The sequence below is a fragment of the Gigantopelta aegis genome, chromosome 13 (genome assembly GCF_016097555.1).
Source record: "Gigantopelta aegis isolate Gae_Host chromosome 13, Gae_host_genome, whole genome shotgun sequence".
Classification (NCBI taxonomy): domain Eukaryota; kingdom Metazoa; phylum Mollusca; class Gastropoda; order Neomphalida; family Peltospiridae; genus Gigantopelta; species Gigantopelta aegis.
Genome location: NC_054711.1, coordinates 15,068,878 through 15,089,839, shown reverse-complemented (window position 1 = coordinate 15,089,839; position 20,962 = coordinate 15,068,878). Strand labels below are relative to the sequence as shown.

The window sequence follows — 20,962 nt, the reverse complement described above, 5'->3', positions numbered from 1 at the left end:
GATAGTGAGTGATAGTACCAAAATTTTAATATACTTGTACAGTTGAGGTCAACTGCAGATGTTTAAACATTGAAGATAAACATTTCTATTCACAATAGCTCATATTGAAATAATATGTATGCTGACCCAACAGGTTTGTTAAAATATGTCATTTTTGGATGGTTAACCACATAAGATGGATATGTTACTTGAAATTTAGTACTTAATTAAAACATAAACAAATGACCGCATTGTGGACCCAGAGAAACTGCATCAACAGGGAGATGGGGGTAATATATGTCTGTCTGTCTGTCTGTCTGTCTCTCTCTCTCTCTCTCTCTCTCTCTCTCTCTCTCTCTCTCTCTCTCTCTCTCTCTCTCTCTCTCTCTCTCTCTCTCTCTCTCTCTCTCTCTCTCTTCAAATTGTCCAGAAATTTGCTGCCCATTAACCACATCTAAACTCTTCTCTCTCTTTTTGTTTTAGACTGTACAGAAGGTTACAATCTCGGCACCTACAACGCAAAACAAGCTGTATATTCGATCTTCTCTAGGTTGGCACCGGCTCCATTCAGAGCGGAGTGTTGGATGCTCATAGGAAGAACAATTATGCTACATCAATGGTTTGGCAACGTCAGTTTCGCGCGGACGTGGGCGGAGTACAAGTCCACATTTGGACATTTCTATGGCGATCATTGGCTAGGGCTTGATCACGTGTATTACATAACTAATAGCCGACCCCAATACTTGACCTTCGCAGTTGTAACGAGAGACCCCTGTGGCCAGGCTGCACGATATCACTTCTACTACAATTTTAAGGTACATATTTATATCAGGGCCGTAGCTAGGATTTTGTGTTTGTGGGTTGGGGTTGGGGGTGGTAGATGAATTATTGTAATGAACGAGCATGGAAAGCGCAATACGCTAGGGCGTAGGGGGATTTTAAAATCTACAGGCTCTGACATACCCTTTTCACCCATTTACGGGAGGTTATATCAATATCAATAACTATCCCCCACCGCAGCCCCGCTAGTGACGGCCCTCGACATATTAAAATACCATCTATTTGATAATACAAATACTAACACGAGTAGAACTGTTATAAACTTGTACATACAATCGCGATCAACTGCTATCGTAAATTGGCTTCATACAATCTGAATAACAAAACCGTAATACATGATCAGGGCCGTATTTCGGCACAATGCAGAGTCCAATGGACATTTGGCAAACTAGTGGTTGATTTCATGAATCTGTCTGTTGCATTTGGTGGAACGTAACCCAGTGGTAAAGCGATCGCTTGATACGCGGTCGGTCTAGGATTGATCCCCATCCCACTGACAGAATAGCACATACCACGGGTTTTGATATACCATTCCCTGTGCACTGGCTGGAAAGAGCAATAGCCTAATGGGCCACCGACGAGGGTTGATCCAAAACAGACCGCGCATCAGGCGAGCGTTATAACACTTGGCTACATTCCGCCCCTCCGCCCCTCCGTGCAACAGTGCATGTTTCCCAGTCTTAAACTCAAAATAACAAGAACAGTACATTATGGCGAACAATCAGAGACTTTCCGACAGGTGGCGCTCGTGCACTATACACCATTCCTTTTTGTAAATTTGTATTGTCGTAAAGCACCGATAGGTATTTTTTTATTTTTTTTCTCTTTCACAATTTAGACCAATAGTCCAGTCTGTAAGATAAAATGAGCTGTTTTTTCCAGTTCGCCTCTCTTTCCATAGAGTTTGGTGTGTATGGCAGTTTCGATTGGCCACTCAGCTTGTCTCAGGTCTTGATGAATTGGACACGCCTGTAAGATGTGTTCTGCTGTTTGGTCTTCCAGGCCACAACTGCAGGTTGGTGTTGCTGCAAGTTTAAACTTTCTGAACATGTGAGCATTCAGTCGGTTGTGGCCTGTCCGGAGTCTCAACAGAGTTACTTGTTCCAAGCGACTGAGAAGGTGGTAATCATCTTGTTCTGTCCTGGGTCTGTTGGCTGCCTTTATCAAGGTTTTCTTCTCTGAGAAGCTAATGTTGTTGCTGGGCTGTACATGATTAGCTCCTAGCTTGGCTAGCCTGTCTGCTTCCTCATTTCCTGGAATCCCACAATGTGCTGGGATCCACTGTAGAGCTACTCGTCTTTCCTTTGCTACCTCTTGCATGGCTTCATTCAGGTGAGGAAGTTTTTCCCCTTGCAAGGCTTGTAGGACTGAGAGAGCATCTGTGAGGAAGACAACTTGTTGACAGTCTTCTTTTGCATCCTTGATCATTGTAGCAGCCTGAATAAGTGCATGGGTTTCTGCATTGTAGTTGGAACTGTGGGTGCCGGTTGGTACTTTTGCAGTTAGGGTATTTCTTGAAGGGAGCTTGATAAATATGCCTGCCCCTCCATTGGCCACAGCATTTGTTGACGAACCATCAGTGTATGCATGGATCCAAGATTCTTCTGGGTACCGGTCACTGATCATAGCCATTGCCAGTGACCGTTTGACCAGGTCGTTTGGGGAGTCTGCTGAAGCCAACTGTGGGACAGACATGCTGATCTGTAGATTGGCTTGTTCATCATTCCATGGTTGTGGAGGATCTGTTGGGCAAAATGGAAGTGTCTTTGGTAACGGGTTAGCTTGGTGTTCTCTAGTAAGTCTTCTACTTTGGTGGATGAAACTGCTACGTTTGAGACGATTCTTTGTCAGACCATCCATTCTTTGTTTCATTGGATGATTGGGCAGGTACCTGAATTTCTCTGCCTGGATCATGATCTTGGCATCTCTCCTCTCACCAAGGGGTTGTATTGCTGCAGTTTTTTCCATGTCTTTAATGGGTGTAGACTTCATGGATCCCGTTATGATTCGCAGAGCTTGGTTTTGAACCTTGTCTAAAGCTTGCTGGTTGGTCTTTGCAGTGGTTGACCAGGCTGATGAGCCGTATTCAAGATGCGGCCGTACAGTTCCTTGATATACTCTCTTGAGGATTGTCTCATTTGCTCCCCAGCTAGTTCCTGCTAGTTTCCGCATGATGGCTAATTTGCATCTGGCTTTTGTCTCTGCCTTTTGAATATGTGGTTTCCAAGTTTGTTTCTTGTCGAAGGTGACCCCAAGGTATGTTACTTCATCTGCATGTTTCAGTGGAGTGTTCCCAATTTTGATTGTTCCTGCTTTTTTCTTTGGTGATAGAGTGAAGAGTGTGGTAGAAGACTTGTCTTTATTGATAGCCACACACCATTTTTCTGACCAGGCTGTCAGGTTGTCTGCTGCTATCCGCATTCTGTAGGTGGCAGTAGTGGCATGCTCTTCCTTGCACCACATCACCAAATCATCGGCATAAAGGGCAGCTTGTATTCCATTGGGAAGTTCCTGCACAAGGTCATTGATGAAGATTAAGAAAAGTGTAGGTGATAGGACTCCTCCCTGTGGGACCCCATGTCGCAAAAGTATTTTCTTGCTTTCTTTTCTGTCAACTGTGACCCTTGCTCTACGGTTGTGAAGATATGATCGGATCCACGCAAGCATGTTTCCAGATATGCCGCTTCTCTGTAGCTTGACGATGAGGCCATCCGTCCATACTTTGTCAAATGCCTTTTGCAGATCTATCCAGGTGGCTAACACATGTTTTTTTTTCTTGGAATGCATCTTCAACTTCTTGAGCAAGATATGCTGTTTGGTCTTCAGTGCTGTGAAACTGTCTGAAGCCTGACTGTTCAGGGGACAGGATGTTCTCAGTTTCCAGATACCATTGTAGGCGTTGGTTGATTATCCTCTCCACTGTCTTAACAACACAACTGGTTAGGCTGATTGGACGGTAGCTTTCAGCTTTTTTTCGGTCTTTTCCTTTCTTGTAAATAGGGATCATAGTAGCCTCTCTCCAGATTTGTGGAAGGACCCCATTTTCCCAACTGTGATTGAAGATCTCCAGTAGTTTGTTGACTGCTGCACTGCCAATGTGAGTTAGCATCTCATTGGTGATCAAGTCTGGGCCTGGTGATTTCCTATTCTTCAATTTCTTTAGAGCTACATGTAACTCATGCAGTGTGATAGGTTGTTGCATGGGTCCTGTTGGAGTGGCGTTTATTGATCTCTCCCTTTGTTCTTTTCTTGCTTCTCTTTGCTGTTCGACAGTTATGTGTATGCTGCTCTGTTCTTCATAATTGTCAGCTAAGCGATTTGCTGCTTGTTTGCCTATAATCATTTCTCCATTATCTTCCAGTGTTATCCTCTGTCCTCTGTTGTCCTCATCATTAAGTTGTCTTGTGAGTCTCCATAGTTTGCTTCCATCTCTCTCCATATTTATAGCTGCTGTCTTTTCTCTCCAACTTTTTCTTCTTGCCTGTATTTTTGCTTTGAGATATTTTGCTTTCGCCTGCTGAAGCTTCAGGTTGTTGTCATGTGAGGGTTGTTCTTCAGCCTTTTTCCTAGATTCAGACATGTCATCCTGTAGTTTTTGAAGGTGGTTAGTCCAGTAGGGTTTGTAGTCTTTTCTAGCACCTCTTGGGATTGTCTCATGGGCTGCCTGAAGGATACATGCATTAAATTCCTTGACAACATGGTTGATATCCCTTCCTTTCACTTGCAAATTCTTTATCAGAGTGCTTGTTCGATGTCTGTAGATACCCCATTTTGCCTTCTTATAGTTCCAGCGTGGAAGTGGAGACTGAATGCTGATTTTTCTGTTGACAGTGAGGATTATTGGTCTGTGGTCACTGCCTCCTAACTGCTCTCCAACTTCTCTTTTCATATCTCTCTGGATGTCTTCGGTGCAGAAAGCAAGATCTGGAGTGGAGGTGGTGTGCCAACATCTGGAGTAAAACGTTGGAGTGTCATTTGGGTTGTTGACTAGAATCAGTTGATTTTCATCTTGCCAAGTTTCCACTTCTTCTCCACGTCGATCTATGTGATTGTATCCCCAGCTCTGTGAATGGCTGTTGAAGTCACCAACTGCTATGAAGTTTGCTTGAGATACCTCTATGGTGTCTAAGGACAGTGGTCGATCATTGGGACAGTAAAAATTTAGGATTTGTAATTCTTCTGCATTTGTTTTTGACCTTGATCATTTGATATTCAGAATCCTGCATGTGCACTGATGTCTCATAAGCATGGATGTTGTTCCTGATGAGTGTCAGAATTCCTCCTTTATGGCGGTTTGTTCTGTCAGATCTGAAACATTGGTAGCCTCTGATTTTGAAAGCTTTGCTGTTTTGTAGATGAGTTTCTTGTACACAGCAAATGTTGATGGCTTTCTCATGTAGGAACTGTTCTAGTTCTGTCTTTTTGTTGAAAATTCCCTCAGCATTCCAGTGCATTACCTTGAGGGGTTGTTGTTTCTTTGCTGTTGTTGTTCGGCCAGTAACTTTCCTCCCTCGCCCCCTGGCACGGAAAAGCGAATGGGAAGGACCTCCAGTAGCATGGGGTGGACTCCATCGAGGCACGGAGCCCGACACTGCCTCATCCTGGGGGGACTTCAATGGGCAAGCATCATTTCTATTACATCTGTCTATTGGTATATTCATTTTGTGATTTTTGCGTGCCGATAGGTATATCCACTCTATTATTCCCGACCTAATTGTGAGCATGTATGTGATTAAAGCGTAGAACGGCCAAAAATTAAAGTAAATAATAAAAATCTACGAAATTCCGCAGTTGGTAGTAAAAAAAAATAATGGAAGAATAAAAAAGAACAAAATAATGTCCAGCTAAATCGTGGGTTTTCCACAACCACGTAGGCTACTCCCTACCATTCTTACAACTTTCTATCATATATCCACAATGCCAAAACCATTAAATGTGTACATATTTGACTGATAATACTTGAGTGTTTGCAATAAAAAAAACGGTAAGAGCATGTAATAAAGTTTTAATTTGTAAAACGCCACGCTCCATTCTTCGCTGTTTACTTCCGGGTTCTATTCAATGTTATTTGTTTACCATAGTTTGACACCCAGTAGCCGATGTAGTTTTCGTGCTGGGGTGTCGTTAAACATTCATTCATTCATTTACTATTCAATGTTTGTTATCGCGATTTAATATGAAGATATACGTGTTTAAAACCACAAATTATTCGTTTGCAGAGTAGAGTAAATTCAACCAAATTTGTCAACAATTATTTTTAATAAATTGTTTAAATGAAAAAACCCAAAACAAACCAAACCCAACCCATCCCAAACAAAATAAATAAATAAAATAAATAAATAAATAAATATATTCAATGTAAAATAAAAAAATAAAAAATGTTTATATGTATACATGTAATAAAAAAAAAAAAAATCAACAACATACATATATAATTACAGAAATAAATATTACATTTTCAAATGATGAAAAATAAATAGGAAATTTAAAATATTAAATATATATTTTTTTTGTTCTTAATTTTTTTTTTTTTCACATGTAAGTAGAAATATAACAATGCTTTTTCATACACATTTACATGAAATTAAAAATGACAGTGGTATTGTTTTTCAATATTTATAATTTGTTAATGTAAATAATTTAATTTGTGTGTACAAAATGACATAATCTGATAGGAATTCTGATTTCACTGAGCCTGTTTTAACATAAATTTATTTGACCTACCGGTATCTAAATTTTATACTTTTCAGTACTTATATTAAGAAAAGTCCAATGTAAATAATCTTTATCATGGTTCATACACTTATTTACCAAGAAAATTCATGACTTTCCATGATTTGCACTGATAATGAAATTAACAGCAATTGAAAACTGCTTTAGACATTATACTATTTTTTCTCTCCAAAGGCTGCAAGAGTAATAAATTATAAATTAAAGAAACAAAATACTGCTATTTTACAAATGTGGATTTCTAAAACCAGATGCAGCAATAAATAATTATGACTATATATAAAAGTACTAATAGTTTAAAGTGAATATAGGTACAACACCAATTAACACTAATTACATTAATTTCAAAAGATGCATTACATGCAGTATTCACATATGGCTTGTTTCATGTTTAATGTATGATGAGTTACTTGCTTAGCATGTACATGTATTTGATAAACTGTACATAAACAATACCTATCTGGTATTTATATTTTCAGTCCAACAGTGTGGGTTTTTTCAATGCCATGCTAGAATTTATCACAATGTAGTCAACATACTACCTCAAAAAGTAAAAGTATTTGTCCAAAATAGTCCAGTTAGGCAATAATTAAAAAAAAGACAAATAATAAAAAGAGACCCCCACCCACCCACCCACCCCACCCCCACCCACCCCACCCCCCACCCCCCACCCCCCTCTAAAAAAAAAAGAAAGATTTTTTATATTTTTTTTTATTGAATATTAAAATTTCCAGTTTCAGGATATTTATGTAAATAAATTCTAGATTATAATTTGGAAAGTATTTTGTTATGGTTAGTTTGTTTTTGGGTCAGTAGCAAAAACAAAACAGTTTGTTCTGTTATGCCTCAAGTATTTAATCAAATCTCACATTGCAAAACAAGCTCTGCAGTCTCTTTAGAATAACTAGTAATGAAAAGAAATTAATATTTGTTTACAACATCTCAGCACATTTTAAATTTGGTATTAAACATCTGTGTTTCAGAAAAACAGCCTTCATAATTTTGACCCATGGTTTTGACACTTGGCATAGGTACTGACTCACTAAGAAGGTAAACCCATGGCCACCACACAGGCTACTCCTACCAATTACTTTAATTTCAGCATTTTCACTTTCATTGGAGTTATTTGTTTACACCACCATCACAGCATCCTTTGGTAGTGTTTTTGTTATATTTCAGATATGCTTAGTATAAAAAGAAAATGCATCCTACATACATATTACAACTTACAAAAGACATACCAAACTAATAGGCCCCTTATAGATAGATTAACAAAGGAATAATCAAATGTACAGTTTAACAAATGAAGAAAAGAAAATTTTATTCTGCCTTGCACCTAAAAAAAAATTCTGGGAACATGACTAAAAATATTAGGTAAGGCCAGTCTAAACTTTAAAAAAAAAACACCAAAAAACTACATCTGTACTCTTTTTAACTTACAAAAAAATGGGGAAAAATAATCAGGGTAAGCCTTTTTTTTTAGGTAGGGTCGGTTTCATGAAACAATTGTTTTTACACCTCAATAGGCACTCCACATCTCACTATTCTGTTTATATTGTATGTATGCTATTTGCACGTCTCAAACTATTATTTTCTTCTTCTTCATATTGTGTATTAGGGGCTGTAGAAGAGGTGAGGGCCGATAGGGCCATGGTCTCCTCTTTTGTCCTGTTATTGTTCTCAAAAGTCTGGAGATGTCATGGGCCCTATGTTAACATCTGATATTTAAACTTATTCTGGGCGAGCATGCCTTCGAACCCCCACCAACAGGTTCGGGCCCTCAAATACATGTACACACACACACACACACACACACAATCTCTCTCTCTCTCTCTCTCTCTCTCTCTCTCTCTCTCTCTCTCTCTCTCTCTCTCTCTCTCTCTCTCTCTCTCTCTCTCTCTCTCTCTCTCTCTCACACACACACCTTTTAACAAACAGCACACTATAAGTACTCCCACCCCATCCTCACTTTCAAATACACTCCGCTGGCCCTGTACATAAATAAAAAAGTGTTGTTTCTAAAACATTTTTTCTTTTAGTCTGTGAAATTATTGATTAAAAATAAATTAATTAAATAATCGACAACAAACATGATCAATGCCATGGGGGGTAGGACTAACTCACCTAAACCCTCCCCCTCACCAAAAAGCAGTGAACAAAACACACAAAAAACAAATGTCCACATAGCATAGATAAAAGGAAGAAAATATAATATTTCAACTAGATTTTATTCAAATAATATATAAATAATTAATTTTGTTTTAAATCCACACACCGAGAATGGATAGGCAGTGACATACAAACGCCTCGTTTTTCAGCGATTCACTGTTTGTTTTGTTTTTTGTTGTTGTTGTATTTTGTCATATACTAGATCCGTTATGCAGTCCAGACATTCTTTGTGCAATGCATCATCGTCTGAAAGAAATATGACCACTTTTCCTGTTCGTACAGAGGTGGACAAGTAATTTTATACGACCAGTGGCTTCAAATCACACTACCGAACAGCTGTTTAAAGCGAGACTCTAGGGTGTATAGTGACGACGCGACCTCTAAGGGGGAGATAATTTCTGGGTGTCCCCCATTGTAAAGAATGTAGCGCAACAGTATGAAAATTGATGCCAATGATCTGTTCTAAATGATTAAATAAATAATAATAATAATATAATAATAATAATAATCATAATAATCGAGACTACCAGGTTGAAAATAAATATTCTCGTTTACAACAGGGTTTCTAGAATTGTTATAAAAAGCCACTAGCCATGGGATCATTAATTTAAAACATTTACTAGCCATGATTATAAATTCAATAGCCCTTCTTTAAATAAATACAATTTTACAATATAATTAAAATTGGCTCCACTATTACCTGTGGATCTAACAGCAGCCCGTTGGAGCTCATGTCCAGTTGACCTTTCATTCGGTCCATCAAAACCTTACTTGCAAAATCATGCCAGTGATTTGAAAAGAATTTGAAAACATTCGGGATTATGCCGATGGTATACGAAATGATTCGGGTGAATTGCGAAGTATGTCGGAAACTAATTGCAATATAAAATTTTATATAAAATTCGTTTCAGACGGAAAAAAACGTGATGGTATAGCCATAAAATCTGTTTATACTAGTATACAATCGAGAGTTTATTACTGCACTTTTCCCCCGGGTTTTTTTCAATGTTGAAATAGACCAGCAAGTCTCGCCCAATATTTTTAGAATTTGTATGCTCCCGAATAACGCTATAAAAGGCGTACTGTAATTGGTCGATATTTAAATTGTTATTTATAGATGAAATGCCACCTGGACATGGGAGTCCACGCAATGCTGTTATATCTATTGGTAGACCCAGTAGAGCTAATTGTAATCAGATTGTACAATTTTACTAATAGTAATAATAGGCTATGCCACCTAAAGAGGGAGATAGAGCTTAAAAACCCTTAGATTTGGGGGCTTGGGAGGATATTGATATTTACAACAACAAAAAATATATATTTAATAGACTTAAATGCCTCTAAGACTATATGTCGAAGTTACCAAATGTGGTCTAGTGGTGTCGTTAAACAAAACAAACTTAAAAATGATAATAAAAACTTTAACATTTAAAAACAGCATTTGATAACTTTTTTTCTTGTCACTAGCCGTCGGGAATGGCGATAGTATTATTTACTACCTAACATTGAATATCACTAGCCACGGGAGTGGGGCTACCATAATCTAGAATCCCTGTTTAAAATACCAGTGTCTGTATATTCAGTGTTTCCGGCAGTCAGAAGGGCCGGACTCTAGCTCAGTCGGTAGAGCGTCTGTATATTCAGTGTTTCCAGCAGTCAGAAGCGTCGGACTCTAGCTCAGTCGGTAGAGCGTCTGTATATTCAGTGTTTCCAGCAGTCAGAAGCGTCGGACTCTAGCTCAGTCGGTAGAGCGTCTGTATATTCAGTGTTTGCAGTAGTCAGAAGGGCCGGACTCTAGCTCAGTCGGTAGAGTTTCTGTATATTCAGTGTTTCCGGCAGTCAGAAGGGCCGGACTCTAGCTCAGTCGGTAGAGCGTCTGCCTAAGGTTGTTTGGTCGTTGGATCGAATCTACTCGGCGGAAACATTGTTGCTCTTTCTCGTTTCAGCCATTGCACCACGACTGGTTTATCAACAGTCGTGGCATGCACTACCCTGTCCGTGGGATGGCGCATATAAAAAGATCCTTTGTTATTAATGGGAAAATATAAGGGGTTTCCTCTCTAAGACATTGTCAGTATTACTAAATGTTTTACATTTAATAGCCAATGTGCTCTAGCGGTGTAGTTAAGCAAAACAAACTTTATTTTTGTCGTACGTATAAAACATTTTTATAAAGCGCATCCAATTGAAAAGTATGTCACTGGGGGAAGGGGAGATTTAGCTCAGTCGGTTGAGTGATTGATTGAGGTGATTGCGTCGCAGGATCGAACCACCTCGGTGGATTCATTCAACTGATTGGATTTTTTCTCGTTACAACCAATGCACCACAACTGGTCAAACTCCGTGGTAAGTGCTTTCCTGTCTTTGGGAAAGTGCATATAAAAGATCCCTTGCTGCATTAAAAAAAATGTAGCGGGTTTCCTCTGATGACTACGAGTCAGAGTTACCAAATGTTTGACATCCAATAGCCGATGGTTAATTAATCAATATGTTCTAGTGGTGTCGCTAAACTAACAACGTTGTACTTGCTTCTTTAGTTTGTATTAGTTCCGAACTGCTTAAAACGTGTGCACCACCATGACTGGCAGTGGTGTGCCTGTGTGAAAGTGCATATAATAGATCTGTGCTAATGGGAAAATGGCTTTCCTCTAAGTCTATGAGTAAAATATTGCCAAATGATTGACGTCCAATAGTCATTGATTAATAAATCAATGTGCTCTAGTGGTGTCGTTAAACAAAACATACTTTTAAATTTATTACACACTTTTGTTGTTGTTTTTTTAGGGGGGATGGAAGAGTTTCAAAAAATTCCGCATGTTGATATATTTATGACTTATATCACAATCTTGCAGGTATCTGATGAATCCAATCAGTACCGTTTCACCTTCTCGTCGGAGACGGGAGTGAATGGTCTGTCCGACTGCTTGACGAATTTGTAAAACGCGCCATTCTCCACCATTGACGTCAACAACGCTGGCACGTGCCCTCGGATTTCAACGCTGGTTGGTGGTTCACGTCAGGCAATTGCTCTGCGTGCAACCCCAATGGCCTCCTGCGCAGAGATCTCGTCTATTGGTCATATAACGTCACACACACACACACACTGGGCTTTGATACCAAGCAACTATGGAATTGTTCAAATGGTAATGCTATTGAGAGCTTAAATTTTCTATTTAGGTCCAGCATCAATGATATCCTCTGTTTGAGCGTTGTATAGTTGTAACCATCGACGTATATAATACTCAAAACTGGAGCTTTCAACATGTATAATAAAGTGAACTAATGTTTGAACATGATTTAGGCGTGTGCATACATATTAAAAACATTGACATGAAACATTTAAATCGAATTTCAACGAAAACTATTGTTTGAGCTTGATGTTTTCGTAACGATATACGTATATAATACTCGAAATTGGAGCTTTCAACATGAATAATAAAGTGAAATAATGCTTGAACATGATTTAGGCGTATGCGTACATATTAAAAACATAATTGATGAGAAACCTTTAATTTGAATATAAACGATAGCTATTGTTTGAGCGTTATATAGTCTTAACCATGGACATAAAATATTCGAAACTGGAGCTGTAACATGAATAATAATGTTAATTGCTGTTTAAATACGACTTAGGTGTATGCGTACACATTATAAATAGTATCGAGATGAAACCTGTAATTTGAATATTAACGATAACAGTTGTTTGGACGTGATATCGTTGTAGTCATTAGCATATACAGTAAAGTACTCTTATAACGAACTGGATAGTTAGTTCGTTATAGCAGTAGTTCGTTGTACACATTTGCAAAAGTTGGTTATTAATGTATAGGGAGATACAACGGGATTTTACGATCAGTAGTTCATTCTAAGCAGGTTACTCGAAATTGAAGCTTTAAAGGGACACACCCTAGTTTTTAAACACTAAGGCATATTTTTTCACTATTGGAGCCGTATATGATACCTGAAATTAAACATTACTTATATTGTATTCTTTAGATTATCCATTTCCGTACAATCGAAGTGATTCTGGTTATCCTGGTGTTCCTAATACTACAAAATGTTTTTTTCATATTTTTAAAAACGCACGTGCGTCTGAGAAGTAACTGTTATGGAGTCGCGTTTTAGTCTATTTTTAAGGGTATTTCAACGCAACAGACTCTTGTTTCACTCTGTTGTATGCAAATTTATTACATGTTTGTAAATTAACAAAACTCAATGTCCATTTTTACGGGTTAAAACTAGAGTCTAGGTGAAAATTATGCCTTAGTGTTTAAAAACTAGGGTCTGTCCCTTTAACATGAATCATAATGTGAACTGGTGTTTGACCGCGATTTAGGCGACTACGTACATACTAAAAACATAATTTAGATAAAATCTTTAACTAGAATATCAACGACAACTATTGTTTGAGAGTGATATAGTCGTAGCTATCTGCTTACATAATGCTCAAGATTAGACCTTAAAATCTAGGAAATTTAACATCGTATGTGAATTTGTGTTTGACCGATTTAGGCAATAGCGTACATATTAGAAAACAATCGAGACGAAACCTTTAACAAGAATATCAACGACAACCATAGTTTAGACGTGACGTACTATTATCCTGTTCAATTATTTAGACCCAAAGTTTTTTGCAAATGTTACGTTTATTTCCTATTCGATATTTGTTTTCTTTGCATTTACATGAAAACAAACCCAAACCCTGACAGGTTTTATATACAAATATCATATAAAATGCACGAAGTTGACTTAATTCCACTTTTTAAAAATCTCTGTGTCTTTTGAATGCACGTTATTTCTCCTATAAATAACTACGGTCATTTGCATATCAAAACATTGGGATCTGAGGCTACGTGAAGGCCATTATAGCTTGTTTCACTAAATCAAGGTTATTATTGTTTTGCAGTGTGTAACAGCATTGTCTAATCTTTCCGTTAAACATAGATGTAAACAAACAAAACATGTAACCCTTTCTTGTAGGTGCATTATATTTAATAAATTTAGCTAATGTATTATGTATTTTTATTTTATTATATCAGTTATATATTAGCAAACCATACCTAACCTAACACAACTGAGGTGTAGCACACTAATAAACACAAATCACCTCACACACCGCAGGAATGTGCTTTCCAAATTTATAAATAAATGTAATGCAGGGCCGGACCCAGAAGACCGGGGGTGGGGGGGGATAAAATGTCAAAGGCCACCAACATCAAATAATAATAAAAATGTTATTTAATTTGCCTCTAAATTGGGAACTCATACGTATATATATATATATATATATATATATATATATATATATATATATATATATATATATATATATATATATATATATATAGTATTTAGGGTGGTGCTAGGGGCTGGGGTTTTGGTGGTTGGGTGTTACATTTGTAATGCGAAAAACCAAAGGGCTATAGTTCGGACTCGTATGGGTTCAACTACTTTTTCATCCCGCAGACACAGCCCTGAATGTTCAAAATACGATAGCATTGCTTGGTCAATAACATCATTATTTCGATCTATGACTGCACGTGCTATTGTAGCAATGTGTAAACCACGTAAAATACAAGTTAGGTAGGGTATATAAATTCACTGAAAATGTATTAGTCGACATTCTTGTTATTGTTATTTGAGGAAAAATATGGGTAAATCGAAAAACACTTCAGTTGATGTAAAATTGTGTATTAAGAACATTTTCGATTATTTTGAAGATGAATATCAGCGCGGTACACCTAGGTATGCTTCTTATCGAATTGTCGATCGAGTTGCCGCTGCACTTAAAGTTTCGGTTTCAACAGTAAAAAGAACTGTGAAAAATCTAAGCTCTACGAATCCAAGCACAGAAATCATTGTTAAAAAACGCGACCGAAAACTCATCGATTTATTTGATAAAGATGTTATTAGACGACGAGTATACAGATTTTATAAAGAGGGCGAATTACCTACATTACATAAGATTAACGTGGTTTTAAGGGAGGAATGTGGAATCAACATATCCATATCAACTTTACGAAGAACACTCCATGACTTCGATTTTAAATACCAACATATGTCTACAACCGGAAAAGTGATTTTTGAGGACGCCAATATATCAGACAGGAGACTGTCCTATCTCCATGAAATATCCAGTTTACGAGAACAGGGGTATTTAATAGTGTATCAAGATGAGACCTGGGTGAATGTCAACCACACAACATCCCACCACTGGACAGATATCCACCCGGGCACAAGTACCGCCAATCACCTGCCGAAATCAGACGCTGCTGATCGAGTTGCTAAACTCTGTTCGGTGACTGGGAAGGGAAAAAGACTTATTATTTGTCATGCTGGCTGTGATAAATATGGATTGAATTGATCTTTGAGGCTAAAAAAACAGACGGAGACTATCATGGTGAGATGAATCATGACAATTTCATCAAATGGTTTGAAGAACAACTTATGCCTTCTCTACCAGAACTTCTGTTATCGTCATGGATAACGCAAGCTACCACAACAAATTAAATGAGATTACACGATGTCCTGCACTAAACGCTAAAAAGGAAGAAATTCAGTCGTGGCTACGAAACAAAAATATACATTTTGAGAGTAACATGACAAAGCCAGTTCTTTATGAACTTGTGAAAAGTAACAAATGTGCAAAGCAATTTGTTACTGATGATATTGCTGAACGCCATGGGCACTTGTGTCTAAGACTGCCGCCAAGACATTCTGAACTCAAACCGATAGAACTGATCTGGAGTCAAGTTAAAGGGCACATAGCTCGTCATAATGATGGTAAAATGACCACGGTGCGGAGAGAACTTGCACATGCATTGAACTCTGTCACACCTACACACTTCTCTGACGCAGTTAAACATGTAATAAAGATCGAAGATTTTAGAAAACAAAATAGTTTTATAAGAAATAAAATACCCCCTGTGATAGTCCCCCTTAACGAAGATAGTGATGAAGAAATGAGTTCGTCGACTGATTAAGTTATTTCTCCATACCCATCAGGAGTATTACTTTAATGTATGCATGAACTCTTTAACACCAAAAACAATTTATTTCCATATCAGTCACTATCAAACAACCTAACAACCTATAAACTAATCGACTAGAAATGCATATAGACTACACATACATACGAGAGAAATGTTTATTTAACGACACACTCAACGCATTTGATATACGTTTATGTGGCGTCAGACAAAACGGTTACGGAGCATTATGAGGTTTTGATGCGCGGTCGGTTTGGGATCGATTCCCGTCAGTGGGCCCATTGGGCTATTTCTCGCTCTAGACAGTGCACCACGACTGGTACATCAAATGCCGTGGTATGTGCTATCCTGCCTATGCAATTAGGGCACGATCTAGCTCAGTGATAAAGTTAAAGTTTGTATTTTGTTTAACGACACTACTAGAGCACATTGATTTATTAATCATCGACTATCAGATGTCAAACATTCGGGAACTCTTACATATAGTATTAGAGGAGAAACCCGCTACATCTTTCCATTAGTAGCGAGGGATCTCTTATTTGCACCATCCCACAGACAGGAGACAGCACATACCACGACCTTTTATATACCAGTCGTGGTGCACTAGCCGGAATGAGAAATAGCCAATGGTCCCACCGACGGGGATCGATCCCAGGCCGACCGCGCATCAAGCGAGTGTTTACCACTGGGCTACGTCCGGAGCTCTCAGTAGATCGAACAGCATTGCGTGGACTCCCATGTTCAGGTGACATTTCATCTATATATAACAATTTAAATATCGCCCAATTGCACTTCGTCTTTTATAGCGTTATTTGGCAGCATAGAGATTATACAAATATCGGGCGAGACTATTTATGCAATAGCCGAACTTGTTGGTCTATTTCAACATTAAAAAACAGGGGGAAAAGTGCAGTAATAAACTCTGGATTGTATACTAGTATAAACAGATTTTATGGCTATACCATCAGGGGTTGTTTTGGGTTTTTTCGTCTTGAAAAGAACTTTATATAAAGTTTTATATTGAAATTAGTTTCCGGCATACTTCGTAATTCACCCGAATCATCTCGTATACCCTCGGCATACTCCTGAATGTTTTCAAATTGTTTTCAAATCACTGGCATGATTTTGCAAGTAAGGTTTTGATTGGTCGAATGAAAGGTCAACTGGACCTGAACTCTGACGGGGTGCTGTTAGATCCACAGGTAATAGTAATTAACGAGTGGAGCTAATTTTAACTAGATTGGAGGGGCAAGCAATCTAATCAGGGAATGGGTCCACAGATGGGTGGGATTCTATGAACAAAGCACACCACGTCGTTAGATATACCAGTTGCGGGACACTGGTTGGAACGAAATAAAATCAAAACAGAGAACGAGTCCAAAGACATGGTTCGATCCTATAATCTGAGCAACTAAGGTGGGCTCACTATGGAACTGAGCCTGAAATCTGGCCATGTCGAGCATGAACCCACGGGTGGGAAAATAATGGCATGTGGATTGGTCGAGATAGAGACGAAACTCCATGCCGCCACATAGGTTACATCTACTGAAAGGGGAGAGATAAAACCTGCTACGTTTTTTTTTCCATTAGTAGCAACGGATCTTTTATATGCACCATCCCACAGACAGGATAGCACATACACCGGCTTCTGATATACCACTCGTGGTGCACTGACTGAAAAAGAAATAGCTCAGTGGGCCCACCGACAGGGATCGACCCTAGACAGACCGCGCATCAGGCGAGCGCTTTACCACTGGACTACGCCCCACGCCCCAAACCCCAACCCCAACCCTCCACATCCCCCCAATCATCACTTCTCCCACCACACCACACCCCAATCATCACTTCCCCCACCTCACCACACGCTCAACCCGGAGACAAAAATGAAGATGCGTTTCAAATAGAAGGAAATGTCCCCAGTCATCCAGGACGAAATGACTGCGAAGAGTTTCGGTTGCTGGTATATGAACAAAGTCAGAAAATGGACTACAGCATTTACTATAGATATGAGGAGCGGGACGTAGCCCGGTTGTAAAGCGCTCGCCTGATGCGTGGTCGGTCTAGGGTCGATCCCCGTCGGTGGGTCCATTGTGTTGGCACAGTTTATACTAAAAGGCAAAAGTTATTGTGACACACAAAAAAGAAAGATAATTGTTGATAACTTTTTATTGCTGTGTATGAAACGTTATAACATGGAAAGAGAAATGTCCGAAGGTATGGAAACGAGCAATAGTCCATGAAAAGGGCGCACCTGCCATATGCAAATGAGCCACATCACTAGAGGGGGTCCAGAGCTAAGTCCACACAGTCAGTAGCGAGAGTGTCCATCTTGAGCATTGATACAGGCCTGGCACCGTCGTCTCAAAGGCCATGGTTTGTGCTATCCTGCCTGTGGAAACTTGGCCATGGTTTGTGCTATCCTGCCTGTGGAAACTTGTAGGAAACTAGCAACACCTAATGCTAAAAGAAGGAGGACAGTCAGACTGTGCAAATCAATGACTGAAAAGGTGATCAACTACCATGTTCATGGAGTACAAGTGAGTGAAATGTCGAGTAGTGAGCCGTATCGGCTTCTACGTTCCGTACCAGACCCACCAACTGAATTAGAAAAAACTTCAAAGTAAGTACCCGGCACAAGGTAACTGATTTCATGTCTTAGAGTAGACACACTACAAATGTTGATATACCTGATGTAATAGTACTTATCTACATTCTATGGGTGAAAATTGCTAAAAAAAAAAAATACAAAATGATAGGGAAATTTATGCCGAAATGTAACATTTTGCCTAAGAAATTATTTGTAATGTTTGACACATGCAGTTTCTGTTTCTTTGTGACAACTACACTTTCTCTATAATCATACACAAACGCAACAAGTGTCACTCAAATATTTGTCACTGAAGTCAGATTACAGTAACATGCTACTAATCTAGCAAGTGGCCAAAGGTAGATAATCTAGTTTCACAATGCAATGTACATTAAAATACATTTAGCACTGCAGGAAAAAAACACCAATTTTTTTATGTTTTATTTATTTAACAGACCTGAAGTAAACACCTACAGGGTATTGCATATGGGGAGGTTGGAGGAGCTTAGTAACACCAATCAGGTCAGACATGACGACTCGTCCCCTAATTGCTGTGGTGTGTTTCGCTTCGACTTTGATAGGGAAGAACGGAGGGGCATCTGTACACGGTTGAATGTTTTCTGTAAGAAATGCAGTTACCTCTCCAATACATTTACCTTGTATGACTGGAGAAAACTGAAGCAAGGTCCAGGGGGAGGAGGGCAGCTCAGCCAAATGTGACAGTTCAGGTTGGGCTAACATAAATGCCCATAGGTGCCGAAAACTTCCGTCTATTGTGTCTGTGCATGAATATCCCTGCACCATCAGCAAGTGGACGCCAAAAACCTGCAAATAAAGTTTGTGAAAATAGAGTGACATCAAACATCGCAGACACGAAAGCCAGGAGAGAGACACTAAGGGACATAAACAAATTAAGGGGCTCCAAACCTGACACTGTCAACCTACAATGCGATGGCATGTACAACAATCCACTGTACTCAGGGGTTGGTAAGATAACGTATCAAGCTGCGACCCAGGTCATGTATACAGCAGTTGAACACAACAGACACACAAAGCAATTTCTACCAAAAACTAATTATGCTCTAAACATCACAGCATTAGTACTTCTGAAACATGCCTGCAAGACCCAACATGCTCTCGTAACATCCCCATGTGAATGTCTATTGGAGATGAGAACAAATGGGCTAAGGACTGTTTGTCACAATTAAAAAATGATTCTCTCGAAGTACAATACATAACAACGGACCCAGATGCCAAGGGATTTAAAGGAGCTCTCGAGATATACAATGAAAACAATAGCGAAATAAAACCCCAAATGTTACTAGACACTCGACATCTTTCTAAATTTGTCGAAAACAGGACGGACAGTGTCTAATAGAAAGAAAATGCAAATAAGATTCTCCAATGACATTGTCATGAGGTGACAAGCAGAGTTTAAACAAGCTTACAAACAACATGCTGGAAACACTAAACAATTTATGCATGCATTAAGGTACATTAGTGATGCCATCGCAGCCTGTTACCAAGGCATACACAACAAATGTAAGAGACACTCATTTGTTTGCAAAAACAAAAACTGGCTCACAAACAGCTTTCTAAATTCTGATTTCAAAATTCCTAAATCCACACAAAACAACACAAACCTTAGGAAGTGCATTGATTATCATCTCGGCCCAAAAATGTTGCACCTTACAAAATTTAACACAAACACACTCAAATGTGAAGCTGTGAACAAATGCATTCGAAAATCTTTTCCCAGACACACCACCTTCAGCACAAATTTCGCAGCTAGGGCCCACAGTGCAGTCCATACCATTAACAATGGGCCTGCAGAATCTTTACTCTTACTTTCAAAAGACATGGGCTGTACATTTTCTGCCGGCAGTAAAGTTGTTGCAGATCTCACTAAAGTTGAAACACTGCGAACTCTGCAACTGAAAAGAAAGAAAGAAAAAACAATTACAAAATTAAACGATGTGAAAAGAGAAAGGCCCTCTATGAAATGTATGAAAGACACCAAAACGATGAACTGTATGAAAAAATAGCCTTATGCGAAATCTCGTTCCGAAAACTGCACAAAATAGTACGAAAATAAATAAATAAATAAATAAATTAAATAATGTACAATCTTACAAGTACATACAATGGAAATGGTATAATTTAGTATTTCACAGCAGACAGTGTGGCCTGTGCCCTTTGTGACACAACTTTACAATGTACCCTGTCTCTGTTACTTGCATGACTTTCCAATACCAAGTACTCAGGATTAATGCATCGCCGATTATGGCACAGATGACGGTTGATTATTGTATTTATTTCACTCTCTTTAGTTAAGGCATGGGTTTTAGTCTTAGGTTACGTTTTGAAAATTAACTAACGTGAGTGGCATATGTAAGATGGTCAACCTTCACGAACTGAGAAACTTATTTTAAAAATTAGGGGATTTCCATTACATTTCTGTTGCCATATCTACTAACTTTTGTTTTTAATTTTTTCAAGCTGAACAGAGAAAAATTAGGAATTACAATTGTGATATTAAAGATACTGCATCAAAATTCGTTTTTATCCCATCTAAAGCCTCTGAGATGTTTGTCATCTGGAGTGTGATAACCTAAATGTTTCATTACTGCTGCCAGCGGTATCACATAGTGTCAGTGATGTAACACTA

The 20,962-nt window shown here is 38.6% G+C and overlaps 1 protein-coding gene across 1 annotated transcript; it reads right to left on the bottom strand.

The window, feature by feature from the left end:
• Positions 1-1,653: 1,653 nt before the first annotated feature.
• On the bottom strand, positions 1,654-3,486 carry LOC121387166. The gene has a single exon (XM_041518192.1). It carries the CDS (start codon positions 3,484-3,486, stop codon positions 1,654-1,656), a length of 1,833 nt encoding a protein of 610 aa, XP_041374126.1.
• Positions 3,487-20,962: the final 17,476 nt, after the last annotated feature.